General features: G+C 43.2%; 1 protein-coding gene across 1 annotated transcript in view; it reads right to left on the minus strand.

Moving 5' to 3' along the window:
* Nucleotides 1–18,073, minus strand: part of aftpha (aftiphilin a) — a 52,908-nt gene that overhangs the window by 12,575 nt on the left and 22,260 nt on the right. The window contains exons 3-6 of the mRNA XM_084319456.1: nt 14,916–15,103; nt 8,771–8,900; nt 5,097–5,153; nt 3,400–3,525 (exon numbers count right to left, since the gene is read on the minus strand). Of these exons, the coding sequence (XP_084175582.1) occupies nt 3,400–3,525; nt 5,097–5,153; nt 8,771–8,900; nt 14,916–15,103 (501 nt within the window). The remainder of the gene's footprint in view (nt 1–3,399; nt 3,526–5,096; nt 5,154–8,770; nt 8,901–14,915; nt 15,104–18,073) is intronic.

The raw sequence follows: 18,073 nt of genomic DNA on the forward strand, positions 1-18,073 counted from the left end.
GTCCCCCATTTTCAATTCATAGTGACATTTATGACATACATGACATCATGACATTTATGGCATTTATGGCATGACATACAGGTATAGTACTGTTACATTTGTGACATATACGATATGCAAATATACAGTAATGTTACCCATCAGAGCATGTGAGCGGAGCGGAGCGCTCGAAAAATCCGCTCTTCGCTCTAGACGTCTGGTTCCGCTCCCATCCACTCATGTTGGCCCGCCCCCCCAAGTCGCTCACCGCTCCGCTCACCTTCATTTACGAATCAAGCGCTCCCCGCTACACATCGCTCCACAGCTCGCTCAGCAGAATTAAAAAATGTTTGGAGCATGATGTAAATTAGCTTGATTTGACCAAACTACAACAGTCTACACACCCTGGGCCCCTTAACAATTGTTTGTATTGAGCCGTATTGTAATTGTACCCATTCTGCAATGTTAAATAACGTTGTTTATCCATTCAACTAGCTCTACTAAGCGATGGTAGCTAGCCTGGTCCCAAAGCTATGGTCGCTGCCATTCACGTTAGCATGTAAGCTAACAACAATGGCGGAATATACTTTGGTCTAGCAGGATGTGAGTGACGGTTCACCCTTCTCATTGGTTGAAAATGGCCTTCATGTTTGTACATCGCCACCTGTTGCTTTGGCATTGTACTACATGTATATTACATCAGTGTTAAACCACTGTGACCGGCCCGGAGCGGATTGGAGCGGAGGAGAACTCTCGCTCCGGACGTCGCGCCGACCCATTTTAAAACCCACTCCGTCGCTCACGTCAAAACCGCCCGCTCCGCTCCCTGCGCCGCGCCGCTCACATGCCCTGTTACCCATAGAGCCTAACAGAGAATATATACATAGGGTTTCAAACAGAGAGGGTTTCAAACGGAGGCATCGCTGTCTTTCAAGGGAAAAAGATTAAATTCCAAGGCACTCTTTCAAGTACAAAGAGGCCGATGCTACAGACTTCATCAGGGAGTCACGTGGCCAAGATAGCACGGCTGAAACACAGTTGTTTTTAAATATACACCGCTATAGATAAAAAGATTTACGTGGAGTAATAATTTTCTTCAAATAATAGATCCACAGAGCTTTTAGAAAGGCTCAGAATAAAACTATGGCTTTTAACCACAAAATAATATTGATTGAAAACTTTTTGCGGGTCCAAAATGAATGTTGTTGTTTACATGTTACGTGCATGTATCCCCTACCTACCTCTCATTTGTCCCACGTGGAATCGTGTACCCGATTGGATACATGCTGGTGCTCTAGTGCGGCATCTAGTGGCTGAATGTTATCTATAGCACCTTTAAATACATTCCTTATTGAATGTAATAAAAAGGTGTTTAAGTGTTTTAGTATTTGTACCTGAAGAGTGCCTTGGACACCCTTTTCACTGTGAGAAATAACCCCAAATCACAGCAAGTGCCTCTAAAACAGAAACCCAGAAAATACTTCTTTCTCTATAGACACTTTCAACGTGACAACAATAGCATCCTAAAAATAATTTATAAAAAGATTTTAATTAAAAAGGAATGTCTCAATGTTTGCTAAATGCAATAGTTGAGGAAATACACTTGGGTCCAAAGTGTTCCACGAGCAGCAGAATTCCTTGTGTTGCTATGGGAACAGCTTGGGCCCCCCAGTGTATTGCCAGTCAGTTATTAAAGCAAACCACTGCAACCGAAAATAAACCTGTGGGCCAACGGAGAAGGTTTTAGGTAGTCAAGTTAGAAAGGGTCGATACTAGGGATGTTCGATATTGGCTTTCTTTTACCGATATCCGATATACCGATATTGTCCAACTCTTAATTTCCGATACCGATATCAACAGATACCGATATATGCGGGGGGTCCCCCCCCCCCCCCCCCCCCAAAAAACGGAATAATTTCAGGTAATTAACATTACATATCTCTTGTCGTGGAATTAACACAACATCATTCATACTTTTGACAATAAATGAAATAAGAATGTTTTCTTACTTGCTTGCCTGGGTAAATAAATGTAAATAAAATTTTTATTTTTTTTAAACCGATACTTTTTCCGATATTACATATTAATGCCAATATCGGCCGATAATATCGGACATCCCGATGCATCTTCTTCACAGAGCGGCCCTGTGTGTCCCAGCCCTCATGGTTCACATCAACACGCCTTTATAGCCAAAACCCTGGCTTCCAACGCGCCGCCCGGGCGCCTCCCCAGGGCCAGCCGGGCTGACGGCACTCTGGGCACGGACCGGTGGTCAGACGCCGTGCGGCTCATCCAGACCGGAGACGTCCCCCGAGACCAACCGTGTGCGTTTCACCCCAAAAACGTCATGATTGTTTACAGACAGTAAAGATGGTCTTTAGCCCCCCATACAGAGCATCTGTGACCAACGCATACTAAAATCATATGAACACATACTCAAATCATATGAACACATACTAAAATCATACTATAATCATATGAACACATACTAAAATCATACTAAGGATTTGGATGGTCGACTATGATTGGCCAAAATTTGCCGTTAGTCGACTGTTGGTCGACAAAAAAAGAGAAAAAAATAGTATAATATTTGTTTAATTTTTTTATTTAATTTTAATTTAAATTTTTTTTTTATCATTCCATTTGGGCTGTGGGGGGTGCTTAATGTCTGAAGGAGTCGACTGAAGGCTTCTTGTCCTCTGCAAAAGCATGCAATTGGTCCACTGATGGATACATCTTGATATTTGTCTAGTCTAGTGTGTTCATTAGATGGTGAAATCCTCTTTCAGTGCCTCTGTGCCTGTTTCCGTAGGCAGTTAGCCTCTGGTATGCGTGCCATTAGCGTTAGCCACGCTGCTAGGCCTCTTTTCTTTTGGAAAGAATGATAAAAAAATTTAAATATATAAATAATTATAAATAAATATATAATTTTTTTTGTATTCGACTAAGAGGTTGGCTAGTCGACTACGGCTCCTTTCGACCGATTAGTCGACTAATAGGGGTCAGCCCTAATATGAAGACAAAATACTAACACATACTAAAATCATACTAACACATACTAAAATCTTACTAACACATACTAAAATCATACTAACACATACTAAAATCATACTAAAATCATAATAACACATACTAAAATCACACTAACATACTAAAATCATACTAACACATACTAAAATCTTACTAACACATACTAAAATCATACTAACACATACTAAAATCATACTAAAATCATACTAACACATACTAAAATCATACTAACACATACTAAAATCTTACTAACACATACTAACACATACTAAAATCATACTAACACATACTAAAATCACTACTAAGACAGAAGTTCATGTAAGAGACAGCTGTGTTCGTGAACTCAAACATAAGCAGCGCTACAGAGCGTGACGAGCGAGCGGTCCCCACCTGGGCTGTGTCTGGAGGACAAGTGCTTTTCTCCGGGGCTACTGGCGGCGCCGCCTGTGCTATGGACGCGATCACCTCCACGGCGGAGACGGGCTTCACGGGCTCTTTGGTGGGTTCCAGCATGCCCTGCAACACAACGCATACACCTGAATATACCTACAGTCAGAGCTACACCTGAATATACCTACAGTGAGAGCTACACCTGCATATAACTACAGTCAGCTACACCTGAATATACCTACAGTGAGAGCTACACCTGAATATACCTACAGTGAGAGCTACACCTGAATATACCTACAGTGAGAGCTACACCTGAATATAACTACAGTCAGAACTACACCTGAATATACCTAGTCAGAGCTACACCTGAATATACCTACAGTCAGCTACACCTGAATATACCTACAGTCAGCTACACCTGAATATACCTACAGTCAGAGCTACACCTGAATATACCTACAGTCAGCTACACCTGAATATACCTAGTGAGAGCTACACCTGAATATAACTACAGTCAGAGCTACACCTGAATATACCTACAGTGAGAGCTACACCTGAATATACCTACAGTCAGAGCTACACCTGAATATACCTACAGTCAGAGCTACACCTGAATATACCTACAGTCAGCTACACCTGAATATACCTACAGTCAGCTACACCTGAATATAACTACAGTCAGAGCTACACCTGAATATACCTACAGTCAGAGCTACACCTGAATATACCTACAGTCAGAGCTACACCTGAATATACCTACAGTCAGAGCTACACCTGAATATACCTACAGTCAGCTACACCTGAATATACCTACAGTCAGAGCTACACCTGAATATACCTACAGTCAGCTACACCTGAATATAACTACAGTCAGAGCTACACCTGAATATACCTACAGTCAGAGCTACACCTGAATATACCTACAGTCAGCTACACCTGAATATACCTACAGTCAGCTACACCTGAATATAACTACAGTCGGCTACACCTGAATATAACTACAGTCAGAGCTACACCTGAATATACCTACAGTCAGCTACACCTGAATATACCTACAGTCAGAACTACACCTGAATATACCTACAGTCAGCTACACCTGAATATAACTACAGTCAGAGCTACACCTGAATATAACTACAGTCAGCTACACCTGAATATAACTACAGTCAGCTACACCTGAATACAGCAGCAGTCAGATCTACACCTGAATATACCTACAGTCAGAGCTACATCTGAGTACAGCAGCAGTAGTATTAGTAGCAGTAGTAGTAGTAGTAGTAATCGTAGTAGTAGTAGTAGTAGCAGTAGTAGTAGTAATCGTAGTAGTAGTAATCGTAGTAGTAGTAGTAGTAGTAGTAGTAGCAGTAGTAGTAGTAGTAATCGTAGTAGTAGTAGCAGTAGTAGCAGTAGTAGTAATCGTAGTAGTAGTAGTAGTAGTAGTAATCGTAGTAGTAGTAATCGTAGTAGTAGTAGTAGTAGTAGTAGTAGTAGTAGTAGTAGTAGTAGTAATCGTCGTAGTAGTAGTAGTAGTAGTAGTAGTAGTAGTAGTAGTAGTAGTAGTAGTAGTAGTAGTAGTAGCAGTAATCATAGTAGAACTTATAATGGATCTCCCTTTGTCTTTCTGGTAGCTCAGCTAAGCTAATCCAGGAGTAGATAATGCGTGTGGTTATAACACCTAAAGGCTGAAGTGGACTCACCAGGCTGGCGGCGTACATGGGGACGATGACCGGCTGCTTCTTCTGACCCGTGAACAGCTGTGTGGAGGAATCAAAGTGAGACGTTAGAACCTTCGACTCCAGGAGAGGTGAAAACAGTCCTGCACGATTGATGAGGGCGAACGACGTGACGGACTTATTTAATAAATTTTAATTTTTTATATTTAGAGGCAGCCTAATTTTCAAAGCCTAATTGATCTAAAAGATCCGGTTGATAGGCCAATGCAATGTTGTCATTATAGGCTACGATGGTGAATGGTGGCATTTTGATTTATTGTCAGCTGAGCCGATCAACGTTCAGAAGGATTATCTGAAGTGCCTATACCCTTTGATTTTAATGATCCATTCTATTAAAAATAATAACTGAATTTGAATTTTCGAATATTCGGTAAGAACAGTAGACTATTTGAAAATGATTTTGGTCAGTCATGCACATCACTAATGTCCGGTCTGTCCACACGTCACCTGTTCCACGAGGTCACAGGGAGGGGAGGTAATCTGATGAGAGCGCAAAACATTATGCCGTCGACAGAAAAGATGGTCTTTAGTGCTTTTATCCAAAGCACGTCCTTCAGAGGACCATGGCGCACGAAACCCACCAGGCGCGGGACGCTGGCGTGAGGCGGACGGGCGATCAGCGCTTCACTTTCGCTCCCATGTTAACAGGCGTCGCTGTTCACACCGGCCGCGCGCGGGAAGCAAATTTAATCGCTTTGGTTGGATTCAGAGGCGTGCGCCACGCGCATTTTCACAGAAATACACTCAATATCTGCATTATTACCACACACACATAGATGTTGTTCAACCAGCTAATGTGTCTGTATCTTTCCCAATACAAATAAACCATACTATACTTTTTCAGGAGTACAGTCACACTGATTTCATCATTCTAAAATGAATTCTAACATTCTAATTAATTAGATAATAACTGGTTGTACATGCAAAATGGACAATAGAACACTGGAACTGGAAATCTTAAAAAAAAATCTTCAAACAGGGACTGACTTTGCATAATAAACTAGGCATTTACAGCTGTTCCAATGTAAATGTGCCTTCCTCCTCCGTGCGCTTTCGCCCGCTCTGAAGTCGGACTCGTGTAGATGGCCACGCGCGCTGTTCTCGCACGAAACCCGCGAGTGCCTGCATGCGCGGCTGGTGTGTTTCAAGCGTGAGTGACTGTCAACTAGGGCTGTCCCCGACTAAGGATTTGGATGGTCGACTAGGATTGGCCAAAATTTGCCGTTAGTCGACTATTGGTCGACTTAAAAAAAAAAGTATAATATTTAAAAAATAAATAAAAATTAAAAAAAAAGAAATTTTATCATTCCATTTGGGCTGTGGGGGTGCTTAATGTCTGAAGGAGTCGACTGAAGGCTTCTTGTCCTCTGCAAAAGCATGCAATTGGTCCACTGATGGATACATCTTGATATTTGTCTAGTATAGTGTGTTCATTAGATGGGTGAAATCCTCTTTCAGTGCCTCTGTGCCTGTTTTCGTAGGCAGTTAGCCTCTGGTATGCGTGCCATTAGCGTTAGCCACGCGTCTATGCCTCTTTTCTTTTGAATTATTATTATTTTTTTTTTATTGTTATATTCGACTAAGAGGTTGGCCAGTCGACTACGGCCCCTTTCGACCGATTAGTCAACTAATCGATTAATAGGGGTCAGCCCTACTGTCAACACACTCTGTGTGGGAGGTCCTCAGTAAGAGCCCTAATGCTGAACTCCACTGGCGACGGTCTGATCACATCTTGCCTGCTAGTCTGCTACAGCAGCTACACTACAAGTCTGCTATGCTGCCCTACACTACACTATGCTGCTACGATAGTCTGCTACACTACAAGTCTGCTATGCTGCCCTACACTACACTATGCTGCTACGATAGTCTGCTACACTACAAGTCTGCTATGCTGCCCTACACTACACTATGCTGCTACGATAGTCTGCTACACTACAAGTCTGCTATGCTGCCCTACACTACACTATGCTGCTACGATAGTCTGCTACACTACAAGTCTGCTATGCTGCCCTACACTACACTATGCTGCTACGATAGTCTGCTACACTACAAGTCTGCTATGCTGCCCTACACTATGCTGCTACGATAGTCTGCTACACTACAAGTCTGCTATGCTGCCCTACACTACACCATGCTGCTACTCTACTCATTAACACTTTGGATGCCACGGACGACATAACACGTGTTATCAGCCCGCCCCCCTGAATGCCCACGACGACAAATATCGTTTTATTTTTTTTATTAGCGATCTGAATTCATATTTCATCAACCGAGTCTACCGTTGGGAAACCAGCCCCATCAGGAGCTCAGATGTGGGGAAAAAAGCGCCCCCTATCGTCTCCCAGATGGTAATGCACCCTTTTGGAATGGACTCAATGAAAATGGATGAGAGAAAAAAATCCGGAATCCACATTTTACTTCTCACGCATGTAACCGGAGATGATCCCAGTCATTGTGGAGCCTCTGAACAGCGTGTAATGTGTTTTACAGTATGTAGCATTGGATCAATAAAAGGATCGATTTTTGGAATGGCGATCAGGAATTGGAATAATCTTTTTGGATACCATCTGATCTCAGGTAAGGAATCTATTTTACCAGTCTTAGGATAATCAGACCTGTTTTCACGGAGAGATAAGCTTTTCCCCTATGTATGATATGGCTGTTTGGCTGTGCGAGCGATCAGGAAATATATCAGATCAGATATCAGATCGCCTATATAGCATGCATACGTACACATATACTATAGATAATCTAGCGTTTATTTGAAAACGATTCATAAATAGGCAGAATAATGAGAACGTTTTTTGTGTATTCTAGAATATTCCGTTTATTATGGAATATTTTTATTTTCCTTGAAAACGAGGGCTTTTCAAGATGCTATAAAACGGAAATGAACCGATAAAAAAAACAATCCGCTTCGACAATGTTGACTGGAAAATGAGTCATTGATAAGCGACGGGCAGATTAGACACTTAGCCATAATTTAAAACGTAGATTAGGCGATATTAACGCTAACATTGAAGTGGATGATGGGCATTCAAGGGGGTAAAAAGGGAAAACACGGCCGGCTCTGAAAGTGTTAAGCTACACAGGGAACCAAACCCCTAACCCTGGCAGTGCCTTGCTCTACACCGGGAACCAAACCCCTAAACCCTGGCAGTGCCTTGCTCTACACCGGGAACCAAACCCCTAACCCTGGCAGTGCCTTGCTCTACACCGGGAACCAAACCCCTAACCCTGGCAGTGCCTTGCTCTACACCGGGAACCAAACCCCTAAACCCTGGCAGTGCCTTGCTCTACACCGGGAACCAAACCCCTAACCCCTGGCAGTGCCTTGCTCTACACCGGGAACCAAACCCCTAACCCTGGCAGTGCCTTGCTCTACACCGGGAACCAAACCCCTAACCCTGGCAGTGCCTTGCTCTACACCGGGAACCAAACCCCTAACCCCTGGCAGTGCCTTGCTCTACACCGGGAACCAAACCCCTAAACCCTAGCAGTGCCTTGCTCTACACCGGGAACCAAACCCCTAAACCCTGGCAGTGCCTTGCTCTACACCGGGAACCAAACCCCTAACAGTGTAAATGCCATGTTCCTCTATTCGGCTCCAGGTGACCACATCAAAAAGCAGAATTTACAATGTTTCTGATGTCGATGCCCAGAGAGCAGAGTAGTGTCTTGTTGCTGTGAGACCCCCCCCACTGGTGTCTCAGGCCAAACGCCTCATGGATGTCCTGCAGCTGTCTCCACACGTCCCCCTGCAACGACCTGGACGGGAGAGACCGGTCATATATAAGATTATCATTCAGGAGAGACTGATGAGGCATGAGATTATCAGGAGAGATGAGACATGAGATTATCAGGAGAGATGAGACATGAGATTATCAGGAGAGAGGAGACATGAGATTATCAGGAGAGATGAGACATGAGATTATCAGGAGAGATGAGACATGAGATTATCAGGAGAGAGGAGACATGAGATTATCAGGAGAGATGAGACATGAGATTATCAGGAGAGATGAGACATGCGATTATCAGGAGAGAGGAGACATGAGATTATCAGGAGAGAGGAGACATGAGATTATCAGGAGAGAGGAGACATGAGATTATCAGGAGAGAGGAGACATGAGATTATCAGGAGAGAGGAGACATGAGATTATCAAGAGAGAGGAGACATGAGATTATCAGGAGAGAGGAGACATGAGATTATCAGGAGAGAGGAGACATGAGATTATCAGGAGAGAGGAGACATGAGATTATCAGGAGAGATGAGACCTGAGATTATCAGGAGAGAGGAGACATGAGATTATCAGGAGAGAGGAGACATGAGATTATCAGGAGAGAGGAGACATGAGATTATCAGGAGAGAGGAGACATGAGATTATCAGGAGAGAGGAGACATGAGATTATCAGGAGAGAGAAGACATGAGATTATCAGGAGAGAGGAGACATGAGATTATCAGGAGAGAGGAGACATGAGATTATCAGGAGAGAGGAGACATGAGATTATCAGGAGAGATGAGACATGAGATTATCAGGAGAGAGGAGACATGAGATTATCAGGAGAGAGGAGACATGAGATTATCAGGAGAGAGGAGACATGAGATTATCAGGAGAGAGGAGACATCAGATTATCAGGAGAGATGAGACATGAGATTATCAGGAGATGAGACATGAGATTATCAGGAGAGAGGAGACATGAGATTATCAGGAGAGAGGAGACATCAGATTATCAGGAGAGATGAGACATGAGATTATCAGGAGAGAGGAGACATGAGATTATCAGGAGAGATGAGACATCAGGTATGTGATAAACAGCAAACTGGAAACTTGTTAAAAAGGCGGCGATTGCATGTTCAAAGAATAAACATAACTTTGTGGCCTAGTCCTCAGTAGGGATGCACCGATCTGACTTTTTCAGTGCAGATACCGATACCTGGGTTTGGGTATCGGCCAATACCGATACCGATCCGATACCCATTGTCCAAATTTTGTTTCCAAAAAAGTAAAAAAAAGAATTTAATCCAAGTTTTTAATTTAATTTTATTAAAATATATTTTGTTTTTAAGAATTGTAAAGGATCACAAGTGTGTTTTTGATTTGTTGTAAACAAAGACCGAAAATAAACTTCATTCATTGAATTAATAAACTGTATGCCTCACTGTCACTGTGTGGAAGAGACTGGGATCATTATTTTGTGCAAGGCAACATCAGGCTTGAGATAAAACATTACTTTCCTAATTTAGTGAAACTAAATGTAACAAATTAACACAGATATAAATGTACTGAATTAGGCTTGGGCGGTATGACGGTATTACGGTATACCAGGATATTTCGAGATCCCGCCGGTATGATTCTCAATACCGTGACGTCACAGACTGCTATTACACTGACACGGAGTTGATTGTAGTGCACAACACGCGCCAGCAGAGGGTTACGTGGCTATCGTTCCGGGAGCTAACGTCGGTACCTGGCTGGTTGCTGGCTAACTAACTGGCTAATCGTTCCAGGAGCTAACGTCGGTACCTGGCTGGTTGCTGGCTAACTAACTGGCTAATCGTTCCAGGAGCTAACGTCGGTATCTGGCTGGTTGCTGGCTAAGTAACTGGCTAATCGTTCCGGGAGCTAACGTCGGTACCTGGCTGGTTGCTGGCTAACTAACTGGCTAATCGTTCCGGGAGCTAACGTCGGTACCTGGCTGGTTGCTGGCTAACTAACTGGCTAATCGTTCCGGGAGCTAACGTCGGTACCTGGCTGGTTGCTGGCTAACTAACTGGCTAATCGTTCCGGGAGCTAACGTCGGTACCTGGCTGGTTGCTGGCTAACTAACTGGCTAATCGTTCCGGGAGCTAACGTCGGTATCTGGGAATTTAGGTTGAAGAAAGTGCACTTTCAGGTTGAAAGAACAGCCCTAATGTCAACTTGTTTCAATATAAGCGTTATGTATGGTTATAACGAGTATATTGTTAGCCCCCCCCCCCCCCCCCCCCCCCGCTGATGAAAATGAAAGTCATACCGTCATGATACCCATACTGGGGTATTATGTCAGCAAGGTATGACTGTATGAAAGAAATTATACCGCCCAAGCCTATACTGAAGGTTATTTCTTATTTTATTTATTATTAAAAAAAAATGTAAATTTTAAATAAAAACATTATCCGATATATATATATATTTTTTTACAGATACCCGATCCAGCTATTTTACTGATATCGGCGGCCGATACCAATATCAGATCGGTGCATCCCTAGTCCTCAGACTATACCCTGCTGCTGCGATGAAGACCTTCTTTTACTAATGTTGAGGGTATGACCTAACAAATGACTATAGCATGTTTGTTTGAGTTTAAGGGCGTTTTCACACCTAGCTCATTTGGAGCTGTTGTTCCGGTACCTGGAGCGTTTACCCCCTATTTCGGTTCATTTGGGCATATCTGAACACAGCAATCGCATTCTGTTGCGGAACAAAACAAGCAGGCCGAGACCGCCTAGAGAGGGTGGTCTCGGCGCACTTCCAACCGAACCCGAAGCGACTCGTACGCTGTGAGAATGCAATCGACTTAACAAACCGACACAACTCACTTGCCGTACTGTATACGCCTGCATGATGATGCTTTCGCATTGAATTGTGGGCAGGATCAGTTTGTAGTCTTTAGGCAGCTAGATCGGTAAAGTTAACGCGCTATAGACCACTACACTTCCGCGTTACATTGAAATCGGGGAGGAGATAGCAGGGGGAGCAAATTAATGAATGTGGATGAGAGCCGTGATGTAAGTGGTTGCAGATACGGCTGTGCTGGAGACATGATCGAATAGACTTGTATGCGCCTGAATCTCCTGAACACGGCGCGAGCCATTCCTAATCGATCAGAACTAAATCGGCAGCGAAAAAGCCTGTTTTTAAGCAGCTATTCCCCATGCACATGCGCAGATTGCCCACGGATTGTGACGCAACACACACGCGCCCTGGACTGTTCCATCAGAGGGGGGGAGCTTCGGTGGCCAGTGTGAGTGGCTACAGACCACTGCACTTAAATATAAACGTTAGTCTACCTGGAGACTCAATGAGGTAATTGTAGATCCAGGTCGGTTGTGCGTTGCGTCATAATCCGTGGGCAATCTGCGCATGTGCATGGGGAATAGCTGCTTAAAAACGGGCTTTTTCACTGCCGATTTAGTTCTGATCGATTAGGAATGGCTCGCGCCGTGTTCAGGAGATTCAGGCGCATACAAGTCTATTCGATCATGTCTCCAGCACCCCCACAGCCGTATCTGCAACCACTTACATCACGGCTCTCATCCACATTCATTCATTTGCTCCCCCCGCTATCTCCTCCCCGATTTCAATGTAACGCGGAGATTCAGGGTTAGGGGGGGGGGGGGGGGGGGGGGGGCACACCCCAAAATCTGACCAATGAGTGACAGTTTGCTCGCGCGTGCGTGCGTTTGTTTTGGTCCGCTGTTAACACAGCCGTGTGAACACAAACGAACTAAGGGACAAGTGCAACATTGTATCATTATAGTCCCTGTGTCTACCTGAATCGGAACAAAGCAAACGAACTACAGGTGTGAAAACGCCCTAAATAAGTAGGTATGTTGCAAGGTGCAGGTCAGGGGGAGCTTAGCCTGGCATTGTGCCCAAGCGCAGAGCATAGAACACAGAGCATAGAACACAGAGCATAGAACACAGAGCATAGAACACAGAGCATAGAACACAGAGCAGAGCATAGAACACAGAGCATAGAACACAGAGCAGAGCATAGAACACAGAGCAGAGCATAGAACACAGAGCATAGAACACAGAGCATAGAACAGAGCATAGAACACAGAGCATAGAACACAGAACACAGAGCATAGAACACAGAGCATAGAACACAGAGCATAGAACACAGAACACAGAGCATAGAACACAGAGCATAGAACACAGAGCATAGAACACAGAGCATAGAACACAGAGCATAGAACACAGAGCAGAGCATAGAACACAGAGCATAGAACACAGAGCATAGAACACAGAGCATAGAACACAGAGCAGAGCATAGAACACAGAGCATAGAACACAGAGCATAGAACACAGAGCATAGAACACAGAGCATATAACACAGAGCATAGAACACAGAGCATAGAACACAGAGCATATAACACAGAGCATAGAACACAGAGCATAGAACACAGAGCATATAACACAGAGCATAGAACACAGAGCATAGAACACAGAGCATATAACACAGAGCATAGAACACAGAGCATAGAACACAGAGCATAGAACACAGAACATAGAACACAGAGCATAGAACACAGAGCATAGAACACAGAGCATAGAACACAGAGCATAGAACACAGAACGCAGAGCATAGAACACAGAGCATAGAATACAGAGCATAGAACACAGAGCATAGAACACAGAGCACAGAACACAGAGCATAGAACACAGAACACAGAGCATAGAACACACAGAGCATAGAACACATAGCATAGAACACAGAGCATAGAACACAGAGCATAGAACAGAGCATAGAACACAGAGCATAGAACACAGAGCATAGAACACAGCAGAGCATAGAACACAGAGCAGAGCATAGAACACAGAGCATAGAACACAGAGCATAGAACACAGAGCATAGAACACAGACAGGGCACGAAATTTACTTTTTGACTCACCGGCCAGTGGCGGGTAGATGAGAAAAATCTACCCGCCAAGCATATTTCTTACCAGCCAATTTCTTTTTAAATAAAATATATATATTATATAATCATACTTGTAGTTGTATTATCTGCGAGACATCGCCACCACGCAACAAGTCAAAATGCTCGCTATCTGCAAACAGCTCCACTGTCTGTGTGTATACTCTAGTAGCCTCCAGCTCCAGCAAGGATTCTCCGGCGCTGCAGCTGGACCCTATTCAGCATGCCCTCATGCGATGGAAGCCAGGGGCTCGAATACGCATGTTATAAGACATTGATATCAGGAGCTGTCTGTAGCTACTGCTAGATAACGTTAAGACAACGCCTCAGTGAACTATTTAGTTTACTGGGACATTTCGTAGTGACTAGTGAGCTAACGTGAGCTAACGTGAGCTACCTAGCCAACGGAGGTATTATGCACTACTAGACTATTGCTGGAGCATTTGTTGATATCAGGAGCTATCAGTAGCTAGCCGGCTGGATAACGTTACACAATGCCTCATGTATTAAACTAAAAGTGAATAGTTGACTGGGTCATTTTGTAACGGTAGCTAACGTTAGCTCACGGAGGTCCCACTGACTAGACTAACGTCACGGTGACTGTCCGAGGCAATAGCCTCTGTTTACATGGGTGAGGGAGGGGCAGGCGGAGTAGGAGGCGCAGTGCATTTTAAATATTTTTTATAAACTGGTCAACACTGGTCAAAACGGCTTTAGCTGCCTGATGCCGGAAATAAAGCCGTGTTGACTGACCAGTTTATGAAAATTATTTTAAATGTTTATTAGCAACGGCGAGCTTTCAAACCCTAACGTTTGTCTGTTCGAAACCCCCGTGCAACTGTGAGTACCTTTGGAATCTCTCTGCGATACTTGTATAACGAACGGTTCGGTCAGAACCAGTCCATCAGGGTAAATCTAGGTTGGCTTGCCATTGAGGAGCAAGGGACTGTGGATTCACTCGGCCAAACCTTGTTGGCGTGCGTCAGTCACGAAAGGGCCTACACCAGGGCCCTCTGGCAGAGAGCAGCACCAGCACCAGGGCCCTGGAATGGTCAGTGCCACGACAACACACAGCCCTAGGAGGCCAGGAGTGACTCACCCGTTGTGAAAGGACCGTGTCCTCTCCTCCTGGCCGGGCTGGGACCTCCCCTCCTGGCCCGGCTGGGACCTCTCCTCCTGGGGCTCCAGGAGGGCCTTCAGGGACAGGACCTCGTCCCCCACCTGGACCACAGGGGCCTCTGGGAAGCTGTTCTGGAACAGCCTGTCCAGCCGGCCAGACAGAGAGGCCTGGGGAGAGAGAGAGACATTCTGTTATTATGTCTATATAAACATTATGTTATTATGTCTATATAAACATTGTTATTATGTCTATAGAGAAACATTATGTTATTATGTCTATATAAACACTGTTATTATATCTATATAAACATTATGTTATTATGTCTATATAAACATTATGTTATTATGTCTATATATAAACATTGTTATTATGTCTATATAAACATTATGTTATTATGTCTATATAAACACTATGTTATTATGTCTATAGAGAAACATTATGGTATTATGTCTATATAAACATTGTTATTATGTCTATAGAGAAACATGTTATTTATTTTTTAAACTTTGGCCATTCCCCTGGCTCTTTTATACGTTTATCGCATTTATTCTGGTCAAGGATGACCGACAGAAACAGGCTGAAAGGGTTCAGATGGGGGGGAAGACACTCTGGGAAAGGCACGGCTGCAGTCCGGGATTCGAACTCGCTAAACCCCAGATCCGTGACGAGCACGGTTGTCCCCGGCGCCGAAATGGCGCTCGCGGTACGTGGTGAGCTACTGGAGCTCCCTGAAACATTATGTTATTATGTCTATATAAACATTATGTTATGTCTATAGAGAAACATTATGTTTATATAAACATTATGTTATTATGTCTATAAACATTATGTTATTATGTCTATATATAAACATTATGTTATTATGTCTATATATAAACATTATGTTATTATGTCTATAGAGAAACATTGTGTTATTATGTCTATATAAACATTATGTTATTATGTCTATATAAACATTATGTTACTTATTATGTCTATATAAACATTATGTTATTATGTCTATAGAGAAACACTATGTTAAATATGTCTATAGAGAAACACTGTTAAATATGTCTATAGAGAAACACTGTTAAATATGTCTATAGAGAAACACTATGTTAAATATGTCTATAGAGAAACACTGTTAAATATGTCTATAGAGAAACACTATGTTAAATATGTCTATAGAGAAACACTGTTAAATATGTCTATAGAGAAACACTATGTTAAATATGTCTATAGAGAAACACTGTTAAATATGTCTAATGTCTATAGAGAAACACTATGTTAAATATGTCTATAGAGAAACACTGTTAAATATGTCTATAGAGAAACACTATGTTAAATATGTCTATAGAGAAACACTTAAATATGTCTATAGAGAAACTAGGGCTGCACGATTAATCGATTTTTAATCAAAATCGCGATTTGGAATGATGCAATTATCAAATCACAAAAATAAAGAAAATCGCATATTCTTTTTAACTTTTTTTTTTTAACCAGGAAGTCCCATTGAGATACAAGATCGGTTTGGGAGAAGGAGGTAAGAGGTTTTAGGGCGTTTTCACACCTAGCTCGTTTGGAGCTGTTGTTCCGAAACCTGGAGCGTTTACCCCCTATTTCGGTTCAGTTGGGCATAATGAACACAGCAATCACATTCTGTTGCGGAACAAAACAAGCGGGCCGAGACCACCTAGAGAGGGTGGTCTCGGCGCACTTCCAAACGAACCCGACGCAACTCGTACGCTGTGAGAATGCAATCGATTTAACAAACCGACACAACTCACTTGCCGTACTGTATACGCGCTGCATGATGACGCAACGCACACGCGCCCTGGACTGTTCCATCAGAGGGGGGAGCTTCGGTGGCCAGTGTGAGTGGCTACAGACCACTGCACTTAAATATAAACATTAGTCTACCTGGAGACTCAATGAGCTAATTGTAGATGTCGCCATAAGACGCGTCTGGTCATTTAGTGGGATCATTGTTTCATTATCCTGTTCGGCTGAAAGGACACTGGCCACCGAAGCTCCCCCCCTCTGATGGAACAGTCCAGGGCGGGTGTGCGTTGCATCACAATCCGTGGGCAATCTGCGCATGTGCATGGGGGATGCTCTGCTTAAAAACGGCTTTTTCGCTGCCGAATTAGTTCTGATCGATTAGGAATGGCTCACGCCGTGTTCAGGAGATTCAGGCGCATACAAGTCTATTCGATCATGTCTCCAGCACCCCCCACAGCCGTATCTGCAACCACTTACATCACGGCTCTCATCCACATTCATTCATTTGCTCCCCCCGCTCTCCCCTCCCCGATTTCAATGTAACGTGGAGATTCAGGGTTAGGGGGGGGGGGGGAGACACCCCAGGGGGGGGACACCCCAAAATCTGACCAATGAGTGACAGTTTGCTCGCGCGTGCGTTTGTTTTGGTCCGCTGTTAACACAGCCGTGTGAACACAAACGAACTATAAGGGACAAGTGCAACATTGTATCATTATAGTCCCTGTGTCTCCCTGAATCGGAACAAAGCAAACAAACTACAGGTGTGAAAACGCCCTAATATTGTGTGTTGTGAAGTTTAGACTTCAGAGAGGGAGAGTAAAGTACAGAAAAAAAAGGTACCGTTGGGTACCGGTATCGATTCCCAGGTAAAAAAAAAAATGTCAGGCTCTGTGTCCCGAAAAGACCCTCTGCACGTAGGCCAGATGCAAGCCGCATTTTACAATAAACCTATGTGGGGCTGCTCATATTTTTTTTTATTATAATCGCAATCGCAATATCCGTCAGAAAAATCGCAATTAGATTATTTCCCAAAATCGTGCAGCCCTAAGAGAAACATTATGTTAAATATGTCTATAGAGAAACATTATGTTAAATATATAGAGAAACACTATGTTAAATATGTCTATAGAGAAACACTGTTAAATATGTCTATAAAGAAACATTGTTAAATATGTCTATAGAGAAACATTACTGTACGTTAAACATGTCTATAGAGAAACATTATGTTAAATATTATGTCTATAGAGAAACATTACTGTATGTTAAACATGTCTATAGAGAAAGATGCTAAATATGTCTAGAGAAACATTATGTTAAATATGTCTATATAGAGAACATATGTCTATAGAGTACTGGTTGATAATATGTAGGGTTGG

Source organism: Notolepis coatsorum, assembly GCF_963971535.1.
Source record: "Notolepis coatsorum genome assembly, chromosome: 7".
NCBI classification, from domain to species: domain Eukaryota; kingdom Metazoa; phylum Chordata; class Actinopteri; order Aulopiformes; family Paralepididae; genus Notolepis; species Notolepis coatsorum.